A 21,504-nucleotide genomic window follows, 5' to 3' on the forward strand; every position below is an offset into this window, starting at 1 on the left:
CTGGTGTTATAAAGTTTTCAAATTTACTGAAATAATGACTTTTGGGTTTTCATTGTCTGTAAGCCATAATCATCAACATTAACAGAAATAAACACTTGAAATAGATCACTCTACCTGTAATGACTTTTTATAATATGAATTTAACTTTTTGTATTGAAGAACTGAAATAAATTAACTTTTTGATGATATTCTAATTTAGTGAGAAGCACTTGTATGCCTTAAAATTAAAACCTTTCTTAAGGTACTGTCACACTTAGCGATGCACCAGCGATCCCGACAACGATATGACCCGGTCAGGATCGCTGGTGCATCGCTAAGTGTTCGCTAGTAAGCTGCCAAACAGACAGATCTCACCAGTGACATAGCAGCGGTCGGCGGTCACTACTTACCTGTCAGACGAGGCGATGAAGACGTCCTCGCATCGCTCGTCGCCACAGCAGGAAGCCCAGCAGGAAGCTGATGACAAGAAACGGCCCAGGCCGTTCTCGCGCGATCAGTGATAACCAGCGGTCGGAGGTAAGTATCACACATAGTGATATCGCTAGCAATAACGTCAAAAAACCAGTGACGTTATAGCGATATTGCTAGCGATATCGCTTAGTGTGACGGGCCCTTTAGACATGAAATGACCCCAGTGATAAGTTCTTATCACCAGTAGAAATGTTTTTCTTTCTTTCGAGCAACTGTCTACTCTGACTCATAAATGGCGTTCCTGAAATGAGGGACTATGTCAACAATGTCCATATGTAAATATGTCCTAATAGGATATTCCCTTAAACGAAAAGTGGAGTTGTCCTTTAAATGTCATTTGTATTACAGTAGTTTCAACAGATTTCATGTATAGATAATAATGGAATGTAAACTTTATCAAAGCATTTATGAAAAGCAGACTTTTCCGATACAAATGCTATTGACATTAAGGAAAGCAGTCTGCGCTTTTTCACATAAAATCCAATGATATTATTGTCAAAGGCTTTCTTTGTATTTTGCGCACACACAGTACCCTGATAAGGTGTATTTCCAAAGATTGATTGATGTATTTTTCAGTATCCACTTATCAACCAATGTCACGCCACATTATACACATAGTGTGAATATTTTTGCCACAGTGCTTGGGCAATAAAAAAATAAATAAATCTGGTATTTTCAGAAAATTAGATTATCATTGCAAAGCTGGAGAGCAGTGCCATACTGTAGGGGAAGCAGATTTAGCATTTACACCTGAGCTTTGGAGCCTGATGAGCTCGAAAGCACCTCTGCCACATAAGAACAACCTTATTATTAATGGAACTTGGTACGTGGGAGCCCTATTACCGATAGTATATTGGGGCCCTGTAGATCACAATACATCACAATTGAAAATACATATGTGTTAAAAAAAACACATTTCTTTTTTTTACCTTCTTAATAACCTTTTGTCTGAATATCTCAGAATTGGCAAAATATAGTGGAGAGCAGTAATTGACAATCTTGATCCCATCAATAGCTTGAACCTGGAGCCGAGAAAACAATAGAAGTAAGTATTTACTGCATGTGAAAACCTCCGTTTATTAGTATCATATTTGTAAGGGAGCAAATTAGTTTATCTCTGTAATTAGCTTAATTTTGGGAGCATTCACACATCAGTTTTTCCCAGGCAGCACATTGACATCTTATATTCTATGGGGCTATTCATATTCACTATTTTTTCTGATGGTCCTCATATACAAGGTGGGCCATTTATATGGATACACCTAAATAAAATGGGAATGGCTGGTGATATCAACTTCCTGTTTGTGGCATATTAGTATATGGGAGGGGGAAAACTTTTCAAGATGGGTAGTGACCATTGCGGCCATTTTGAAGTTGGCCATTTTGGATCCAACTTTATTTTTTTCATTGGGGAGAGGGTCATGTGACACATCAAACTTATTGAGAATTTCACAAGAAAAATAATGGTGTGCTTGGTTTTAACGTAACTTTATTCTTTCAAGAGTTATTTACAAGTTTCTCTTTGTTTACAGCCATTGACATGTCGCAGAGGTTAACATGTGAGGAGCGGAGAGAAATTGTGTTGAGGTCTGGCGAATGCAGTACCCAGGTCATTGCAGCAGATTTCAATGCAAGACACCCTACGCAAGAAATCTGCCCCATTCTCATTTTATTTAGGTGTATCCATATAAATGGCCCACCCAAAAAAGTTTGCCTCATCACTGAGCATAATGTTCTGTGTAAACTGAGAGTCCTGTTCCAATTTTTTCTTTGCCCATTCTGCAAATTCAGCGTGCTAATCTGGGTCACCAACCATTCCCACTTTATTTAGGTGGATCCATATAAATGGCACACCCTGTATTATGGAGACATTTCTTACTTTGGTCTGATATATGGGCTCATGAATAAATTCTATTAGAGCTCATTCAGATGTCAGATTTGGACGTACGAGTTCTTCTGAGGTTTTCACGGTTAGAACGTTTACAAATTATATGCTATGGAGCTGTTCACGTGTCCGTACGTTCTTGGAAACCGAGTGGTTCACACGTAATCTCAGAGAGAAGTTCGACTTATTTTCAGGTCAATCTCACTAATGCAAGTCTATAGGTCTGAGAAAAAAACGGACAGTACGCCATCTGTGTGCTGTCCATTTTTCGTGGACCGTTAGATATAAGAAGGTTGAGAAACCTTCATCACTTTTTTATTTCAGTCAAAAACTTTAACACAACTCTGAACGTAAACTCTGATGGCACTCTGATCAAAAACACTGATGAAACTCAGACCAATTTTGCTTACAAGATTAATCACTGATGTCTGATTGAGACTCCGCGAAAAATGTATTTATTTTGAAACTTAGGAGCTCTCTTAGGCTGGCTTCACATTTGTGTTCAGGAGAGCTGCGGATGGCTGCCTACTTCCTCCTTTCTTCCTCCCTCAAGCTCCGCCTACTTCTGTATGCATTGAACGTGGATGCATCTGCATGCGGCGATTTGACGTGTGCGGCGACCGCGCAAAAACGCAAAATTTTGCATTTCCGTGCAGTCGCTGCACACGTCAAATTGCCACATGCGGACGCATCAGCATACAACTCATGTCCCTGCGTACCCAATGTCAAAGATAAGTATGCAGGGAAACTCAAGACGCCTACAGAAGTAGGTGGAGCTTCAGGGCGGAAGAAAGGAGGAAGTAGGCTGCCATCTGCAGCCCTGCTCAACACAAATGTGAAGCCAGCCTTACTTATTCAAGTCCAAAGCTCCATTTACACTGCAAAATAATCGTAAATGAGGGTTGTTAAAAATGCTCATTTCCTGATTATCTTGTCGTGGTATCAACCAATAAATAAGCAAAATGCTCGTTCATCTGGTGAAATGACCTTTCAAGCAGCACAAACGGTCATTGTTCTCAGCAGTGCATTGTCCTGTGTAAACAGGACTGGCGCTGCTGAGAATCATTGTAGCCTACGCGCGCAAAGCTTTTACTAGCGATCTCTCTGTACGCATGGTTTACTATGATCTTGTGTGTAAATAGATTTAAATGATCACAGATCTATAAAACTTTACCAGTCGGCAATTAATATCATGCCACCAAATGGTCCATGTAAACAAACCTTAATGGTCTGTGGAAAAAGTAGTCAATTTTTTACCATCAAATGCTAGGAGAGGATTTAGAAACCACGATCAATATTTTTTGCATATAAGAAAAACTGATGAAACATGGATGATAAAAAAGAACGCGTTGACCAAACACTGGTCGTTTTTTCTCAGGTGTGAATGAGGCGATGAGTGACCCATCCGAATTGCATCAATGTGCTGGTTAATTTTCATTGACTGATTGCTAGAAGATTGGGTTACTTCCCTTAAGTTTTTATTTGCAGATAAGGAAAAAAGATATAAGGCCTTATTCACACTTCAGTAATTCTTTTCACATATGCAAAAAATCTAACATTTTTTATCAGTATGCTGAATTTTTTTTATCTGTTGTTCGTCAGTATATAAAATATTAACTATTCGTGAGTCATCCATTTTTCTTATATGAAAAAAATAAAATAATGGAGGTTCCCCAAGCTTCTACTAATGACCAGTAAGTGAAAAATGGACAGCACATGGATCTATGTGATGTCTGTGTATGATGGTCCATTGTGCACATGGATAGCAAAGGTCTGAAAGAGGCATTTGAGTTGTTTTGGAGTGATTTGTTAGAAGTTGTAGCTTTCTATTGTTAATACAAAGCACAGAAGAAAAGTATTCAGTAAATCTCTTACCTTACTGTAGACTTTTGGGTTCTTATATACATCAGTAGAGGCCACCTGACCAAGTGCTGAACCATTTCGACTAACATGGGAGAAGGGGAACAAAAATTGATGTCTCTGACAGTAGCTGATATATAAATCTTTTATATAGCATCTATCTATCTATCTATCTTGGCTCACTCAGCTGCACACGGAGGTAGACACGGGAACTCTGTGACTTGAAAGATGCACTTGGCTTATTTAGTATTGCATAAACCAAGAGTTAAGCACAAAATGAACACGGTCAAAACAGTTAAGTAAAACAAAACGGTAACTCTAGGTACAGTCCTTCTTCCTCAGGATACACAACCATTGGAGAATCCTCTCTCCAGACACAACACACTCCTGCCCTTGAAAGCCAGCTACTTAAACCCTGGACCATGTGACTCCTCCATCATTTGACTGATCACATGATTGTGACATCAAACAGGTCCTGTCAGGCTCTGCAGGTAAAGATAAGGTGGACATTCTCCCACCCGCTCTATGAATGTCCACATAAAACCAGCCAATTTATGCAACTTTAGTTTAAGCCTCACAACATTTTAGAATGCTGGAGGAAAATACTCTGGCTTTAAATCACTGACGCCATTAAGCGAAGTGACACATATCTCCCATCCAGTACTTTACTATCTATCTATCTATCTATCTATCTATCTATCTATCTCCATATTTACAGTATTTCTGACAGCACAATGGGGAAGGGTTATAGTTAGTTTTCTGTTGATGATGAAAGACTAGAAGGTGCATTGGTATTACATGATAAATTTGTATTGCTTTTGATATGGATTCTCATGGTTCCATTTTAGACCCTTACATATAATCTTGGGTTTATAAAGGAAAACTATTTAGGGTTCTATTCCTGTGCCACCATGTTGCCGCCTGCCATTATCATTTTATAATGTGGCACTATAAAGAAGATACAACTTACAATTGTGTGTTAAAGATGACAACCAAGATGGAAAATCCTACACCGACAGCAACTCCATATGGAAGACCAAGGATGAAGGTGGAGAGGAAACTCACAACCCAGACACACTATAAATATATGGACGAAACAGGATTCAAAAGAATTAATATTAGTCATCACTTTATACAGTGAGATTCCAGACTGAATGATAACTGAATGATATAGTTATTTTTCATAGGGTTATTGTTAAAGAATAATAACTTGAGATACTGATGACTTCTGGTAACTCGTAGACATTTTTTACTACAGTAATAGTTATTGGTATTGTTAGTTCGGCAGATTGTTCAAACATTAGCTCCAATATGTCAATCATGACCTGAGTATAAATTGAATTTATACATTTCCACAGTATAAGCTTCCAACAAAGTATATAAAATATCCAACTCCAATAATAAAAATAATAAAATAATGATGGCCAATGTGTTCGACTGATGACTTCAAACATTGGTCCTCATGGATGAGTAGGATTCTATTGCTCAGGTGCATGATTCTGAAAGGCAGCAAACACTGTTCTAAAATAAAATAAACATAAAACCTTCCTTGCCAAATCAATGTAAAAAAAGTTTTCATGTCTTATGGAAGATTTCTCCTCTGAAATCCATGATATCCATATAATCCATGATATCCAGGCTAAATACTCCACTCAATGTAGAAAAATAATGGCGCTCCCTATGTGGCTGCATTAGACTCTTGTACTGCGCGACGGCAGGCTAGGCCAAAGTCGCTGTGTACCCCTAGCCTTATTCATGTGATAGTTGTAATGCTTACTATACACTCACTGGCCACTTTATTAGGTACACCATGCTAGTAAGGGGTTGGACCCCCTTTTGCCTTCAGAACTGCCTCAATTCTTCGTGGCAGAGATTCAACAAGGTGCTGGAAGCATTCCTCAGAGATTTTGGACCATATTGACATGATGGCATCACACAGTTGGCGCAGATTTGTCGGCTGCACATCCCTGATGCGAATCTCCCGTTCCACCACATCCCAAAGATGCTCTATTGGATTGAGATCTGGTGACTGAGGAGGCCATTTGAGTACAGTAAACTCATTGTCATGTTCAAGAAACCAATCTGAGATGATTCGAGCTTTATGACATGGCGCATTATCCTGCTGAAAGTAGCCATCAGATGTTGGGTACATTGTGGTCATAAAGGGATGGACATGGTCAGCAACAATACTCAGGTAGGCTGTGGCGTTGCAACAATGCTCAATTGGTACCAAGGGGCCCAAAGAGTGCCCAGAAAAAATTCCCCACACCATGACACCACCACCACCAGCCTGAACCGTTGATACAAGGCAGGATGGATCCATGCTTTCATGTTGTTTACGCCAAATTCTGACCCTACCATCCGAATGTCGCAGCAGAAATCGAGACTCATCAGACCAGGCAACGTTTTTCCAATCTTCTACTGTCCAATTTCGATGAGCTTGTGCAAATTGTAGCCTCAGTTTCCTGTTCTTAGCTGAGAGGAGTGGTACCCAGTGTGGTCTTCTGCTGCTGTAGCCCATCTGCCTCAAAGTTCGACGCACTGTGCGTTCAGAGATGCTCTTCTGCCTACCTTGGTTGTAACGGGTGGCAATTTGAGTCACTGTTGCCTTTCTATCAGCTCGAACCAGTCTGCCCATTCTCCTCTGACCTCTGGCATCAACATGGCATTTCCGGCCACAGAACTGCCGCTCACTGGATTTTTTTTCTTTTTCGGACCATTCTCTGTAAACCCTAGAGATGGTTGTGCGTGAAAATCCCAGTAGATCAGCAGTTTCTGAAATTCTCAGACCAGCCCTTCTGGCACCAACAATCATGCCACGTTCAAAGGCACTCAAATCACCTTTCTTCCCCATACTGATGCTCGGTTTGAACTGCAGGAGATTGTCTTGACCATGTCTACATGCCTAAATGCACTGAGTTGCCGCCATGTGATTGGCTGATTAGAAATTAAGTCTTAACACACAGTTGGACAGGTGTACCTAATAAAGTGGCCAGTGAGTGTATATAATTACATATAATTTTGCTTAAATGTGATTTTCATGGAAAGTTCACCGAAGAAAAACGCACATACTCACACACACACATATATAAATGAGTATACAGTTGTTAGCGAGCTAGTTGTTTATACAGCTATGCTCTTATGGTTACAAATCTCCAGGACTTTTTACCTTACCACTCATGAAATACTTTTCATTATTTATTTGACCTATTTGAAATCTGAAGTTAAACTGATAAGAGACCGAGCTGAGATCCAGGTTGTTCTCCAGACACCATTGAAATCATATGACCTTTACATAATTTACCAAGAAGCTGCCTACAATAAATAATGACTGTGTAATTCTTTTCGGCTTGGAACGTAGCATTTCATGAGATCCCAGAATTGAACCTTTTTCATAAGAATTTATGTACTTTCAAACAAGCTACAGTGAAGAAAGAAAGATCCTAATGGTATTGATAATATCATGTATGGTAGTTATTTGGGTTGGGTTCACAAATAAAAACTGCGATCAATTTTTTTTGCAGTGATTTTCTGTGATTTCAGAAAACTTTAAAAAAATCTCCATGTTTTTTACAAGTATACATACGAGTATACCTAACAAACATTAGACAGTAACAATTTATCTTTAATCTCTGTAAAAATAAAATTACTGATTGAGAGATCACTTTAGCTGGAGGATGAAGACTTAAGGCCACTATGAGAAAAAATTTGTGGACTAACGTACGTACTAAAACAATACGTTTAAGTTTCCAACAAAACAGACACAAGGAGAAATTGGTGTGGGTGAGTTGATGAGGGAGTCTCAAAAACACACCAATCACTGTACAAAATAGCACAGAAAGCATACTTGTATAGGTGTATAATTATACAAATAATTTATAAGAAAATGGTATTACATATACATACCCATACAGTAATTCAGATTGGAGCGCCAAAAAAAATAATTGCCAAACATTACATCACATAAAGTACAAAAAATGCATATAATAATCAGAAAGTCACCTATCAAACTCCCGACGTGTTTCACAAATGCTTTGTCAGGTGATTCGTGCCTTTTTACTATTGGGGGCTCCCTCATCAGGTTACCCACCAATTTGTCCTTATATCTGTTTTTGTTGGAAGCTTATACATGTTGTTCTACTATTTAATACAATTATTTTTTTAATAAATAATTGTATGCACTTTATTCCTGGCAAATATATGTTCTTTTTGGTTTTGCATATTTGTATATCTGTACAAAGATATTTTTTAATGTCCCACTCCATTGTATTTTTTTGTTATTATTTTACCTATCAGTGAAGAATGTTTAGTTTGCGAATTAAAACAAAGCGTTTAGCCGGGGTCACACTTGCGAGTGTGATGCGAGAAACTCGCGCGAGTCTCTCGCATCAATACCCGGCACTGTTGCCGTCACTCAGACCGGAGTGTGCGGCTGCATTTATGTCTATGCAGCTGAGCGCTCCAGTCCCAAGTGCCGGCGGCAGTGCTTGGTATTGATGCAAGAGACTCGCGCAAATTTCTCGCATCACACTCGCAAGTGTGACCCCGTCCTTTCTGTGTGGAATGGAAGTTACTTTCTCAATGTAAGTTTATGGAGCCCACATCAAAGGGAGGGACACGATATGCGCCGTACACATATGGCCCATGTCATGAAGGAGTTAATGCACAAACTGATCATGAACTATTGATAGCTAACAAATGATGAAATAAAAAAACAGATGAAATGGGACATAATTATGACACTATAAACCTGCAATTTCTGAATGTAAACTTTATTTCTCTCAAATGTATTATCAATTACATAACTTACACAATCAAGTTTGCTTTTCTTCCAAAGGTAAAAAGGATCAGCAAGTTGCTTTAAAGAATTCTTTAGGTTCACCGCTATCAAAGCTCCTAGGACAGACTGAAGGACACAAGCAACAATGGCAAGTGAAGTAAGACGCATGTTGTACAGATGGAGGGAAGAGCCAATATCATATTACATTTATGCCGTAGTTATATACACGCTAATGGTAATATTTGTACAGTGGCATGTAAAAGTGTGAGCCTCCATGGTCAAAATTACTGTTATTGTGAACAGTTAAGCAAGTTGAAGATTAAATGATCTGTAAAAGGCCTAAAGTTAAAGATGATACATTTCCTTGGTATTTTAGGCAAAAAATAAATACCATATATGTACAGTGGAGAAAAAGGTATTTAATCGGCCATCAATTGTGCAAGTTCTCCCACTAAAAAGGTGAGAGAGGCCTGTAACTGACATCATAGGTAGACCACAACTATGAGAGTGAAAATGAGAAAACAAATAAAGAAAATCACATTGTCTGATTTGGCAAGATTTATTTTGCAAATTATGGTGGAAAATAAGAATTTGGTCACCTAAAAACAGTAGATTTCTGGCTCCCACAGACCTGTAACTTCTTCGTTAAGAGGCTCCTCTGTCCTCCACTCATTACCTGTAGTAATGGCACCTGTTTGAACTTGTTATCCGTATAAAAGACACCTGTCCACAACCTCAAACAGTCACACTCCAAATTCCACTATGGTGTAGACCAAAGAGCTTTTGAAGGACACCAGAAACAAAATTGTAGCCCTGCACCAGGCTGGGAAGACTAAAGGCCCTTTTACATTTAGCGATGCACCAGCGATCCGACCCGGTCAGGATCGCTGGTGCATCGCTAAATGATCGCTAGTGAGCTTCCACACAGGAAGACCTCACAGCGATGCAGCAGCGATACAGCGGTCGTTACTTACCTTTCAGACGAGGCGATCCTGACGTCCTCCCGTCCGCGTCCACGCATCGCTTGTCGGCGCCAGCAGGAAGCGCCCGACGAGAAATGGAGCCGGACAATCTCGCGCGATCAGCGACAGACAGCGGGGGAGCCGGTCGGAGGTAAGTATCACAAATAGCGATATCGCTAGCAATATCGCTATAACGTCACAAAATCAGTTACGTTTTAGCGATATTGCTGGCGATATCGCTATGTGTAAAACCCCCTTTAATCTGCAATAGGCAAGCAACTTGGTGTGAAGAAATCAACTGTGGGAGTAATAAAAACAAAATGAAAGACATACAAGACCACTGATACTCTCTCTGGATCTGGGGCTCAATGCAAGATCTCACCCCGTGGGGTAAAAATGATCACAAAAACAGTGAGCAAAAATCCCAGAACCACACGACTGGACCTAGTGAATGACCTGTTTAGAGCTGGGACCACCGTAACAAAGGCTACCATCAGTAACACACTACACCGCTAGGGACTCAGATCCTACAGTGCCAGATGTGTCCCCCTGCTTAAGCCAGTACATGTCCGGGCCCGTCTAAAGTTTGCTAGAGAGCATTTGGATTATCCAGAAGAGTATTGAGAGAATGTCATCTGGTCTGATGAAACCAAAGTAGAACTGTTTGGTAGAAACAAAACTCGTCATGTTTGGAGGAGACAGAATGCTGAGTTGCATCCAAAGAACACCATACCTACTGTTAAGCATGGGGGTGGCAACATCATGCTTTAGGGCTGTTTCTCTGCAAAGGGACCAGGACGACTGGTCCGTGTACATGAAATAATGAATGGGGCCATGTATTGTGAGATTTTAGTGCAAACCTCCTTACATCAGCAAGGGCATTGAAGATGAAAAGTGGATGGGTCTTTCAGCATGATAATATTCCCAAGCACACAGCCAGGGCAATGAAGGAGTGGCTTTGTAAGAAGCATAGGAAGGTCCTGGAGTGGCGTAGCCAGTCTCCAGATCTCAACCCCATAGAAAAACTTTGGAGGGATTTGAAAGTCCGTGTTGCCCAGTGTCAGGCCCAAAACATCACTGCTCTAGAGGAAATCTGCATGGAAGAATGGGCCAACATATCACCAATAGGGATGAGCGAGTATACTCGTTAGGATTCGGCACTTGGCGAGTAATGCGGTACTCGCGGTACTTGAATCCTGGCGAGTATTTCACTACTCACCTTGCAATATTCGGCACAGCCCGCACAGTCCCCGCACAGCCCAGCACAGTCCCTGCACAGTCCTCACACAGCCCATCACAGTCCCGCACAGCCCTGCACAATCCCCGCACAACCCAGCACAGTACCGCACAGCCCTGCACAGTCCCCGCACAGCCCAGCACAGTCCCGCACAGCCTAGCACAGTCCCCGCACAGTACCTGCACAGGCAAGCACAGTCCCCTCACAGCCCAGCACAGTCACGCACAGCCCAACACAGTCCCGCACAGCCCGGCACAGTCCCCGCACAGTACCTGCACAGCCCAGCACAGTCCTGCACATACCTGCACAGTCCCCGCACAGCCCAGCACAGCCCGGCACTGTCCCCGCACAGTACCTGCACAGCCCAGCACAGTCCCGCACAGGCAAGCACAGTCCCGCACAGCCCAGAACAGTCTTTGCACAGTCCCCGCCCAGCCCAGCACACACACACAGCCCATTACTCGCATTTCCCATAGACTTACATTGCACTTGCTACTCGTTATGAGTATCCGAGTATTAGGAGGTACTCGTAACGAGTACAGCGAGTCCGAGTATTTCACTACTCGCTCATCCCTAATCACCAACAGTGTGTGCCAACCTTGTGAAGACTTACAGAAAACACTTGACCTCTGTCATTGCCAACAAAGGATATATAACAGAATACTGAAATGAACTTTTGTTAATGACCAAATACCGTATTTTTTGCTTTGTAAGATGCACTTTTTCCCCAAAATTTCAGGGGAAAATAGGGGTGCGTCTTACAATGCGAATATACCTAATTTGTGCTGCCGCAGCGGGTGTCCCTCGGTGCTTCCGGGTGCTGCCGCCGCACTCTGTCCCCCGGTGCTTGCCGCCGCCGCGCTCTGTCCCTCGGTGCTTGCCTGTGCGGTGGATTCCTTCTCATCTCCCGAGGTTTCAGTGCCGAGATCTTCATCTGCACTTCCACGGCGGCCATTTTCCCGGAAGGAATCCACCGCACAGGCAAGCAAGCATGGATGGAACGGCAGAGCCCCCCCACGCAGCACGGGACAAAGCGCGGGGCCGGCGGAAAGCACCGCGGGATAGAGCATGGTGGCGGCAAGCACCGGGGGACAGAACGTGGCGGCAGCACCCGGCAGCATCAGGGTACAGAGTGGGCGGCAGCACCAGGTACAGAGTGCGGTGACAGCAACACTGGGGACATAGCACAGAGGCAGCATCGGACACCCGCAGCGACGCACTGCACATCAATACACCCCCTCATCCCAGCAGCAATATTCCTCTCCTGCCTCTTCCAGCAGCAACTCTGGGACCCCACTTCCCACCACCCCCAGTAAGCAATAAGACACCTGGATAATAAGAAGCAAAAAATAGTTTTTTCCTATTTTTCTCCTCAAAATTTTGGTGTGCGTCTTATAATCCGGAGCGGTACTTATTTTCCACTATAATTTGCAAAATATATCTTGCCAAATTAGACAATGTGATTTTCTGGATTTGTTTTCTCATTTTGACTCTCATAGTTGTAGTCTACCTACAGTATGATGTCAATTACAGGCCTCTCTCATCTTTTTAAATGGGACAACTTGCACAATTGGTGGCTGACTAAATGCTTTTTTCCCCACTGTATTTTCATCTTTTACACTTTAAAAATTACAAAAAGGGAAAAGAGGCTGATGCAAAAGATTGGGCACCCTGCACGGTTAGTATCTAGTACCACCCACTTTTGAAAGCTTGTAAATGCTTTTTGTAGTCAGCCAAGAGACTTTCAATACTTGTTTGAGGGATTTTCATCCATTCTTCCTTGGAAAATTCTTCCAGTTCTTTGAGATTCCTAGGTCAGATTGCATGCACTATGATTTTGAGGTCCAGCCACAGATTTTCAATGATGTTCAAATCAGGGGACTGTGAGGGTCCACTCTTCTTTGCAGATTATCTCTAAATCATCAAGATTTTGAGGTTGTTGCTTGGCAACTCGGAACTTCAACTTCCTCCATAAGTTTTCTATGGGATTAAGGTCTGGAGACTGGCTAGGCCACTCCATGACCTTAATGTGCTTCTTTTTGATCTACTCCTTTGTTGTCTTGGCTGTTTTTTTTGATCATTGTCTTGCTGGAAGACCCAGCCATGTACCATTTTTAATGTCCTGGCGGAGGGAAGGAGGTTGTTACTCAGGCTTTTACGGTGCATGGCTCCATCCATTCTCCCATTGATGCGGTGAAGTAGTCCTGTGCCCTTAGCAGAGAATCACCCCAAAACATAATGTTTCTACCTCCATGCTTGACAGTGGGGACGGTGTTCTTTGGGTCATAGGCAGCATTTCTCTTCCTCCAAAAATGGCGAGTTGAGTTAATGCCAAAAACCTGAATTTTTGTCTCATCTGACCACAGAACCTTCTCCCAATCACTCACAGACTCATCCAGGTGTTCATTGGCAAACTTCGGACAGGCCTGCATATGTGCCTTCTTGAGCAGGGGGACTGTTATGATTGGGTCACCGAGGAGGAGAGCAAGCCCAAGCTAAGCCACAGAAAACCAGAGAGGTTGGTAACTAAGCGGATTGCAGACCCCTGATCCTATCCACACAACTAGCAGTAGCCGTGGAGCATGTCTACGATGATCCTAGATGCCTCAGCACAGCTGGAGAGCTAACTAAGCCTAAAGCAAGAAAGGGGAAATCTAAATTGCCCCAGAGCAGACCCCAAAGGAATAGATAGCCCCCAAACATATATTGTCGGTGAGACAAGATGAAAACACAAAGGCAGGTAGGAAAATAGACTGAGCAAACGATGGGGCCCACACTGACTAGACAGGACAGGAAAGGAAAGACACTGTCTGCAATCACACAAAAAACCCTGCAAAAAAAGTCCAACATGTCTGATGCAAAAAATACTGAAGTCGCACGACTTCGCCCACTATATCAGCACTCTGGTATATTCTGAAATCAGAGCAAAAAGAGGCCAATCTAATAAGGAACAAAAACAAGCTGGCACAAGCAGTAACATATGGATGGTGATTCAGTCGGAGCTGGCTGACCCACACAAAACTGAAATAGACAAAACCAGATCAAATGTAAACAGAATAGCAAATGAACACTTAGTGTCAGGAACACCGCACTATACTCGCTCACTGAGCCAGTGCGCATGTCCTGAGTACAAAAAACTGTGCTCAAAGATACCTGTGGAGCAGGGCAGCAGCGGTGACGATGCGTGCTTCAGAGTATCAAGACCTGAAGCATGTGACTGCTGGGGGCGTGGCCTAAGCTCCACAGAGCTAGGAGCTGCAGGGAAACTCCTAGAAAGGTAACTACGGGACAAGTTACCAAGGGGCATAGACAGGGGCGGAAACCAGATCAAGCTGGGGTCAATGCACGAGATAGCAGGACAGTACCAAAGGGTTAGACAGAGCGGATAGTCAGGACGTAGCAATAGATCAGAAAACCAGAACGGGCAATAGACGGTACAATAGGGGCAAACGGTAGCGGAGTACCAATAGCCAAGCCAGGAGATCAGAACCAGAGAAGACAATAGTACCTAAAACGTGAAACGGAGTTCAGAGTGAGGGACAGGCCGGGTCATACACAGGAATCAAACAAGCAATGCAGTACACACACACCAGGGGGTCGGTCAGACACACAGCCAGAATAACAGTATAGCTGACAGAGAATGCTAGTCTGGAGTGAGTATAAATACCCCTCCCAAATCCAAAGAGAGGCCGGCAAAAGTTAACCCTGTGAGAACAGGACATTAGCCATGTCCTAACCATGACAGTACCCCCCTCTTAATGGGGGCCATTGGACCCCCAGGTTTCTCAGGGTATCTGGCATGAAAAGCCTGCACCAGTCGATCAGCGTGCACCGAACTGGCCGGAACCCACGACCGATCCTCAACGGAATATCCCTTCCAATGGATAAGGTACTGAAGTCTCCGGCGCACCCACCGCGAATCAATGATGCGCCCTTCCTCGTACTCCAGTTGACCCTCTACCAACACTGGTGGAGCCACAGATGAGGGATCTTCTCTAACTGTCCCCACAGGTTTTAATAGGGACCTGTGGAAGACGTTAGAGATTTTGAAGGAGGTGGGCAACTGTAATCTGTATGCCACCAGGTTGATCACCTCTACAATCTTGTATAGGCCAATAAATTTGGGGCCCAACTTCATAGAGGGTATTTAAGTTTGATGTTATGGGTGGACAACCAGACTTTTTACCCCACTGTCAACGCAGGAACCACCCCCCTCCTCCGGTCAGCTATAATGTCAGGAACACAGCACTACTCTCGCTCATTGAGCCAGTGCGCATGTCCTGAGTACAAAAAAACTGTGCTCAAAGATATCTGTAGAGCAGGGCAGCAGCGGTGACGATGCATGCTTCAGAGTATCAGGACCTGAAGCATGTGACTTCTGGGGGCGTGGCCTAAGTTCCACAGAGCTAGGAGCTGCAGGGAAACTCCTAGAAAGGTAACTACGGGACAAGTTACCAAGGGGCATAGACAGGGGCGGAAACCAGATCAAGCCGGGGTCAATGCATGAGATAGCAGGACAGTACCAAAGGGTTAGACAGAGCAGATAGTCAGGACGTAGCAATAGAGCAGAAAACCAGAACGGGCAATAGACGGTACAATAGGGGTAAACGGTAGCGGAATACCAATAGCCAAGCCAGGAGATCAGAACCAGAGAAGACAATAGTACCTAAAATGTGAGACGGAGTTTAGAGTGAGGGGACAGGCTGGGTCATACACAGGAATCAAACAAGCAATGCAGTACATGCACACCAGGGGGGTCGGTCAGACACACAGCCAGAATAACAGTATAGCTGACAGAGAATGCTAGTCTGGAGTGAGTATAAATACCCCTCCCAGATCCAAAGAGAGGCCGGCAAAAGTTAACCCTGTGAGAACAGGACATTAACCATGTCCTAACCATGACACTTAGGTGAACATGCAGGGACTGAGCTGAAAACTAAGACCTCAGGAGGCAGGAAGAAAATCACCAGCAGGGATAGAGGGAGTCGGCTGTCTTAAATCCCAGTCTGAAACCCCAGATCTCCAATCGTCGTCCTCATTATCAGGTGGCAAGCCTCTGGTAATCAGATCAGCTCCATTACCTCCAGTAACCACCAGAGGGAGCCCAGAAAGAGAACTCGCAACCCCTCTGTCAATTTGACCAGCTCCACTACCTTCAGTAGTAACCAGAGGTAGGCCAGAAAGTGAATTCACAACAGGGGACCTTGCGGGCACTGCATGATTTTAAACCTTTACGACGTAATGTGTTACCAATGTTTTTTTTGGTGACTATGGTCCCAGCTGCCTTGAGATCATTAATAAGTTCCCCCTGTGTAGTTTTAGGCTGATCTCTCACCTTCCTCATGATCAAGGATACCCCACAAGGTGAGATTTTGCATTGTGCCCCAGATCGATGTCAATTGACAGTCATTTTGTATTTCTTCCATTTTCTTACTATTGCACCAACAGTTGTCTCCTTGGTTTTGTAGCCCATTCCAGCTTTGTGAAGGTCTATGATCTTGTCCCTGACATCCTTATAAAGCTCTTTGGTCTTGCCCATGTTGTAGAGGTTAGAGTCTGATTGATTAATTGAGTCTGTAGTCAGGAGTCTTTTATAAAGGTGACTATATAAGAAAGCTGTCTTTAATGCAGGTAACGAGTTGATTAGGAGTGTCTAACTGGTCTGTAGGAGCCAGAGCGCTTAATGGTTGGTAGGGAATCAAATATGTATTTCTCACTGCAAAATGCAAATAAATTTATATAATTTATACAATGTGATTTTCTGGATTTTATTTTTGATATTCTATCTCTCAATGTTAAAATTAACCTACCCTTAAAATTATAGACTGTTCATGTCTTTGTCAGTGGGCAAACTTACAAAATCAGCAAGGGATCAAATACTTATTTCCCCCACTGTATACCTTTGATCATTGTGGCCAGAGTTCTATTGTAGACTAATTAGTTCACAGGACTTGTTTCTAAAATGCATGAAGCTTGACTTGATGATCTTTTGCTTATTTTTTATGTTGAATTTTGATGGTGAGTATGCAGGAGAGGTTTTCTTCTGATGACTTTTCATGAAGGCCATATTTGTGCACGAGTCTCTGAACAGTAGAACAATCTACCACAACACCAGTCTGCTAAATCTTTCTGAAGGTCTTTTTGCAGTCAAGCGGGGATTCTGATTTGCCTCTCTAGCAATCTTAGGAGCAGGTCTCACTGAAATTTTGCCTGGCCTACCATACCTTATGTTGACCTCCGCTGTTCTTGTTAACTGCATTTTTTAATTACATTTACCAACTTTGAAAGTGTCCCCAAGTGCAGTGGCAAAACCCATCAAGCGCTACAAAGAAACTGGCTCACATGAGGGCCGCCCCAGGAAAGGAAGACCAAGAGTCACCTCTGCTGCGGAGGATAAGTTCATCCAAGTCACCAGCCTCAGAAATCGCAGGTTAACAGCAGCTCAGATTAGAGACCAGGTTAATGCCACACAGAGTTTTAGCAGCCGACACATCTCTACAACAACTGTTAAGAGGAGACTTTGTGCAGCAGGCCTTCATGGTAAAATAGCTGCTAGTAAACCACTGCAACAAGCAGAAGAGACTTGTTTGGGTTAAAGAACACAAGGAATGGACATTAGACCAGTAGAAATCGGTGCTTTGGTCTGATGAGTCCAAATTTGAGATCTTTGGTTCCAACCACCGTGTCTTTGTGCGACGCAGAAAAGGTGAACAGATGGACTCTATATGCCTGGTTCCCACCGTGAAGCATGGAGGAAGAGGTGTGATGGTGTGGGGGTGCTTTGCTGGTGACACTGTTGGGGATTTATTCAAAATTGAAGGCATACTGAACCAGCATGGCTACCATAGCATCTCGCAGCTGCATGCTATTCCATCCGGTTTGCGTTTAGTTGGACCATCATTTATTTTTCAACAGGATAATGACCCCAAACACACCTCCAGGCTGTGTAAGGGCTATTTGACCAGGAAGGAGAGTGATGGGGTGCTTCGCCAGATGACCTGGCCTCCACAGTCACCAGACCTGAACCCAATCGAGATGGTTTGGGGTGAGCTGGACCACAGAGTGAAGGCAAAAGGGCCAACAAGTGCTAAGCATCTCTGGGAACTCCTTCAAGACTGTTGGAAGACCATTTCCGGTGACTACCTCATGAAGCTCATCAAGAGAATGCCAAGAGTGTGCAAAGCAGTAACCAAAGCAAAAGGTGGCTACTTTGAAGAACCTAGAATATAAGACATATTGTCATGATCCAGGTTGGATTATGACAGATTTTGCACAAGTAACCTTTTTTTTCCTTTTAGCTGTTTGCTTAAAGTTAGTTTTGCCCCCGGTGGCCATTAGGGTCATTACACTGTGGTTGTTTTAGTTCTAGTTTTGCCCCCGGTGGCCGTTAGGGTCATTGCACTCTGGTTACTTTAGTTTAGTTGCCCCCGGTGGCCGCTAGTGTTATTGCACGTGATAATGAAGCAGGTGTGATTGCCTGGCTGCTACCTATAAAGAAGTAGCAGGTGGTCTCACTCACTTTGGTGATATTGATCATTTCCAACCAAGTCTGGTGAAGGAAGGAACTACAGAGAGGAGTTCCTGGCAGCTCAGGGGAGCTCTGGTGTAATAGCTTCAGGTGGAAGCTGAATTCAGGTGTTGAGCTTCAGGGGTGAAGCTGAACTTTGGTGTTGTACTCTGTTGCTGGGAGCAATAGCAACAGTGCAAAACTAAGTGGTGTTTTTCCCTGTTTGTGACTTTCCTTGTGTGTGTATTAGTGCAGTGGTGGGATTAGTTTCTGCACCGTCCAGTTCACTAGAAAGGGATAGATGCAGGATGAGCTAGGGATTTGAGGTATCCAGCTCGTCGCCAGGTGCGGAACCTGCCTAGGGATCGTCAGGAGTGTAGGGACACTGACTCAGGGGAGTGCAGGAGGTCTCCACGTCCCCGTTCCCTATTGCAGGGCCCTCCATTGTAACGCTTTCCTCGGTGTTTCCCTTAACTCTGTTTAAGTTCGCCCTGCTGGAGGCGGTGTATCCAGGTTCACGGGTGTTATAGAAATTCGCCTTGCTGGAGGCGGTGTATCCAGTCACATGTGACATTACACATATTTTCAGATGTTTCACACTTTTTTGTTAATTATATAATTCCACATGTGTTAATTCATAGTTTTAATGCCTTCAGAGTGAATCTACAATTTTCATAGTCATGAAAATAAAGAAAACTCTTTGAATGAGAAGGTGTGTCGAAACTTTTGGTCTGTACTGTATGTTAGGCGTTGAGTTCCCCCCACTGCACAGGGGGAACCTCAAGCCATGTCCTCTGCAGTCTCCCATTCGTCTGCGAACGCATAGATTCCTGCTCAGCAGAGACGTCAGTCCCAGCGCCTTGCCCAGGCTGATACTAGACGTCTGGTTGCTCTTCCTGGCTCTGCTATTGTGTCATGCATGAGTCAGCAGCAAGTAGACGCTCCTGGGGCTAAGTCCTGCTTTTCCCCTACTGAGCATGCCCATGGGACGACCTCTTATTGGAGGTCGGAGGTAACATGCGCAGGTCCCGTTCCTGCTCGGATTGGTCCACCGGGAAGGTCCAGGAAGGATGCTGCTATAAAAGACTTGCATGGCCGCTTGGCCATGTGCTAGTATAGACTTCTGTTTAGACTTGTGTGTATGACGATTGATGCATGAATCTGGTGCCTGACTCATTATATAACCACCCTCCTTTGAAATGTATGAGTTAGGGTTAGCCTAGTTTGGGTCAGCGCCTTGTAGTGGCAAAGCATGTGCCACAGTGCTCCATTCACAGCACAAGTATTAGCATAATAGTGCCGCCATATCTATTGTACCTCTGGGCGTTACGCGTCTATCCACTGCACCCTGTGACTGCTAACAGGGCGCAGCGTTTTCCTTATCATCCCACTGGTACCGCAGCTGCGGTTCCGTGTGCAAGTGGGTCTAGAAGGACTCTGCCTCCGTGTCTCTGGGCAGAGTTCTGTGACCGTGTCACTTGCGCTTCTATCCTATAAGTGCGGCCCTGTGAGGTAACAGGTCTCGCCTCTTACACACCGGGTGAGGTAACCAGCGTGCATTATTATCTGCCATTATCTAGCAGCAGTTTTCCATCTCTGCACGGTGGACCCTGGGGTGCGAACGCACCTAATTAACATCTTTTATTATTTGGTGTGTTCCGCCAGCCCTAACATATATATATATATATATCTGTGCCTAAAATACAAAGGAAATGTGTCATCTTTAACTTTGGCCGTTTCAGAGTAATTTTGATGCCTAACTTTTACACGCCACTCTAATGTATAGAACTAAAGACACAAATATACCTACCTTAGGAAGAGGTTGTAAGTAGGTACCAAGTGCCAGCATTGTCACCATAACCACCATCATTACAAAGAAACTAGACATCTAAGGAGAAAAAACCCCACAAAAAGTCATACCATGTGCTGTCTGGTATCTATACATTTTTATTGGGTTTTATCATGTGTGATTGGTTTTTGGACTTCATACATTTATAAGGTGAATAGAAACCTGTGAGTTCGTAAACCCAAAGATCCATAAGGGGTAAAGCACAAATATAGCCAACACACTGTTGTGTTTTATAAGAAAAAGTGTAATAGCTACATTTATATTTATTTTAGTATATTTCATAATTATAAAAAGAAACCATGCTACTTATTCTCTATAAATATCCTGATGTTGGCTTGGAATTTTTTGGGGGGAATAGCGTTGGCTTTGGTGATATTTGTAATGAACAGGATAATAGACTCTAGTAAATGGATCCAGATTATCTTGTCCCAATGAAGACTCATTACCACCTACCTGTGATTTTCCTCCAGCTCCATCCACAGCTAAAGTTACAGAAAGAGCGCAGCAAATAACATGAATGAAGAAAAATGATCCAAAGAAATTGCTACAACCAAGGGCCAACATTTCCTATAAAGAAAGCCGTGGGTTATATTGGATACACTAAAATATTGCATATAATGAAAAGTAAATAGAAGCCTTTTAAAATATAAAATGCATTGACCCAAAGCATTAAAATGGCTTGTCAAGGATTCTAACATTGGGTCTTTTTGTTGGTTTTTTTTTGTCCATTGACTGAGACTGGTATTGTAGCTCTGGCCAGTAAAATACTCTTGAATGTGTGTACCTTACCTGTGGATGTCTTATCAACTTTGAAGCTGATTAGAAATTCAGTATATAATATAGAAAAAGTTTAGTATTTGAAGAGATTAGTCACTTTGCTACCAAAAATCAGGGTCGAGCCACTTCTATTATACAATTGCCTTACAGTAGTAGCAATTTTTGAACCAAAAAAA

At 43.2% G+C, this 21,504-nt stretch overlaps 1 protein-coding gene and 1 long non-coding RNA gene across 3 annotated transcripts in view; one reads left to right on the forward strand and one right to left on the reverse strand.

The window, feature by feature from the left end:
- Nucleotides 1-21,504, forward strand: part of LOC141099122 (uncharacterized) — a 117,808-nt gene that overhangs the window by 36,626 nt on the left and 59,678 nt on the right. The gene's annotated exons all lie outside the window — the stretch shown is intronic.
- SLC26A9 (solute carrier family 26 member 9) overlaps nt 1-21,504 on the reverse strand; it is a 147,596-nt gene that overhangs the window by 23,182 nt on the left and 102,910 nt on the right. For both annotated transcript variants that reach the window (XM_073587235.1, XM_073587234.1), the window contains exons 10-15: nt 21,005-21,118; nt 20,513-20,590; nt 9,027-9,122; nt 5,187-5,293; nt 4,232-4,301; nt 1,401-1,493 (exon numbers count right to left, since the gene is read on the reverse strand). In XM_073587235.1, the coding sequence (XP_073443336.1) occupies nt 1,401-1,493; nt 4,232-4,301; nt 5,187-5,293; nt 9,027-9,122; nt 20,513-20,590; nt 21,005-21,118 (558 nt within the window). The remainder of the gene's footprint in view (nt 1-1,400; nt 1,494-4,231; nt 4,302-5,186; nt 5,294-9,026; nt 9,123-20,512; nt 20,591-21,004; nt 21,119-21,504) is intronic.

Source organism: Dendrobates tinctorius, unplaced genomic scaffold (genome assembly GCF_039654945.1).
Source record: "Dendrobates tinctorius isolate UK_male_01 unplaced genomic scaffold, ASM3965494v1 ptg000098l, whole genome shotgun sequence".
Taxonomy (NCBI): Eukaryota; Metazoa; Chordata; class Amphibia; order Anura; family Dendrobatidae; genus Dendrobates; species Dendrobates tinctorius.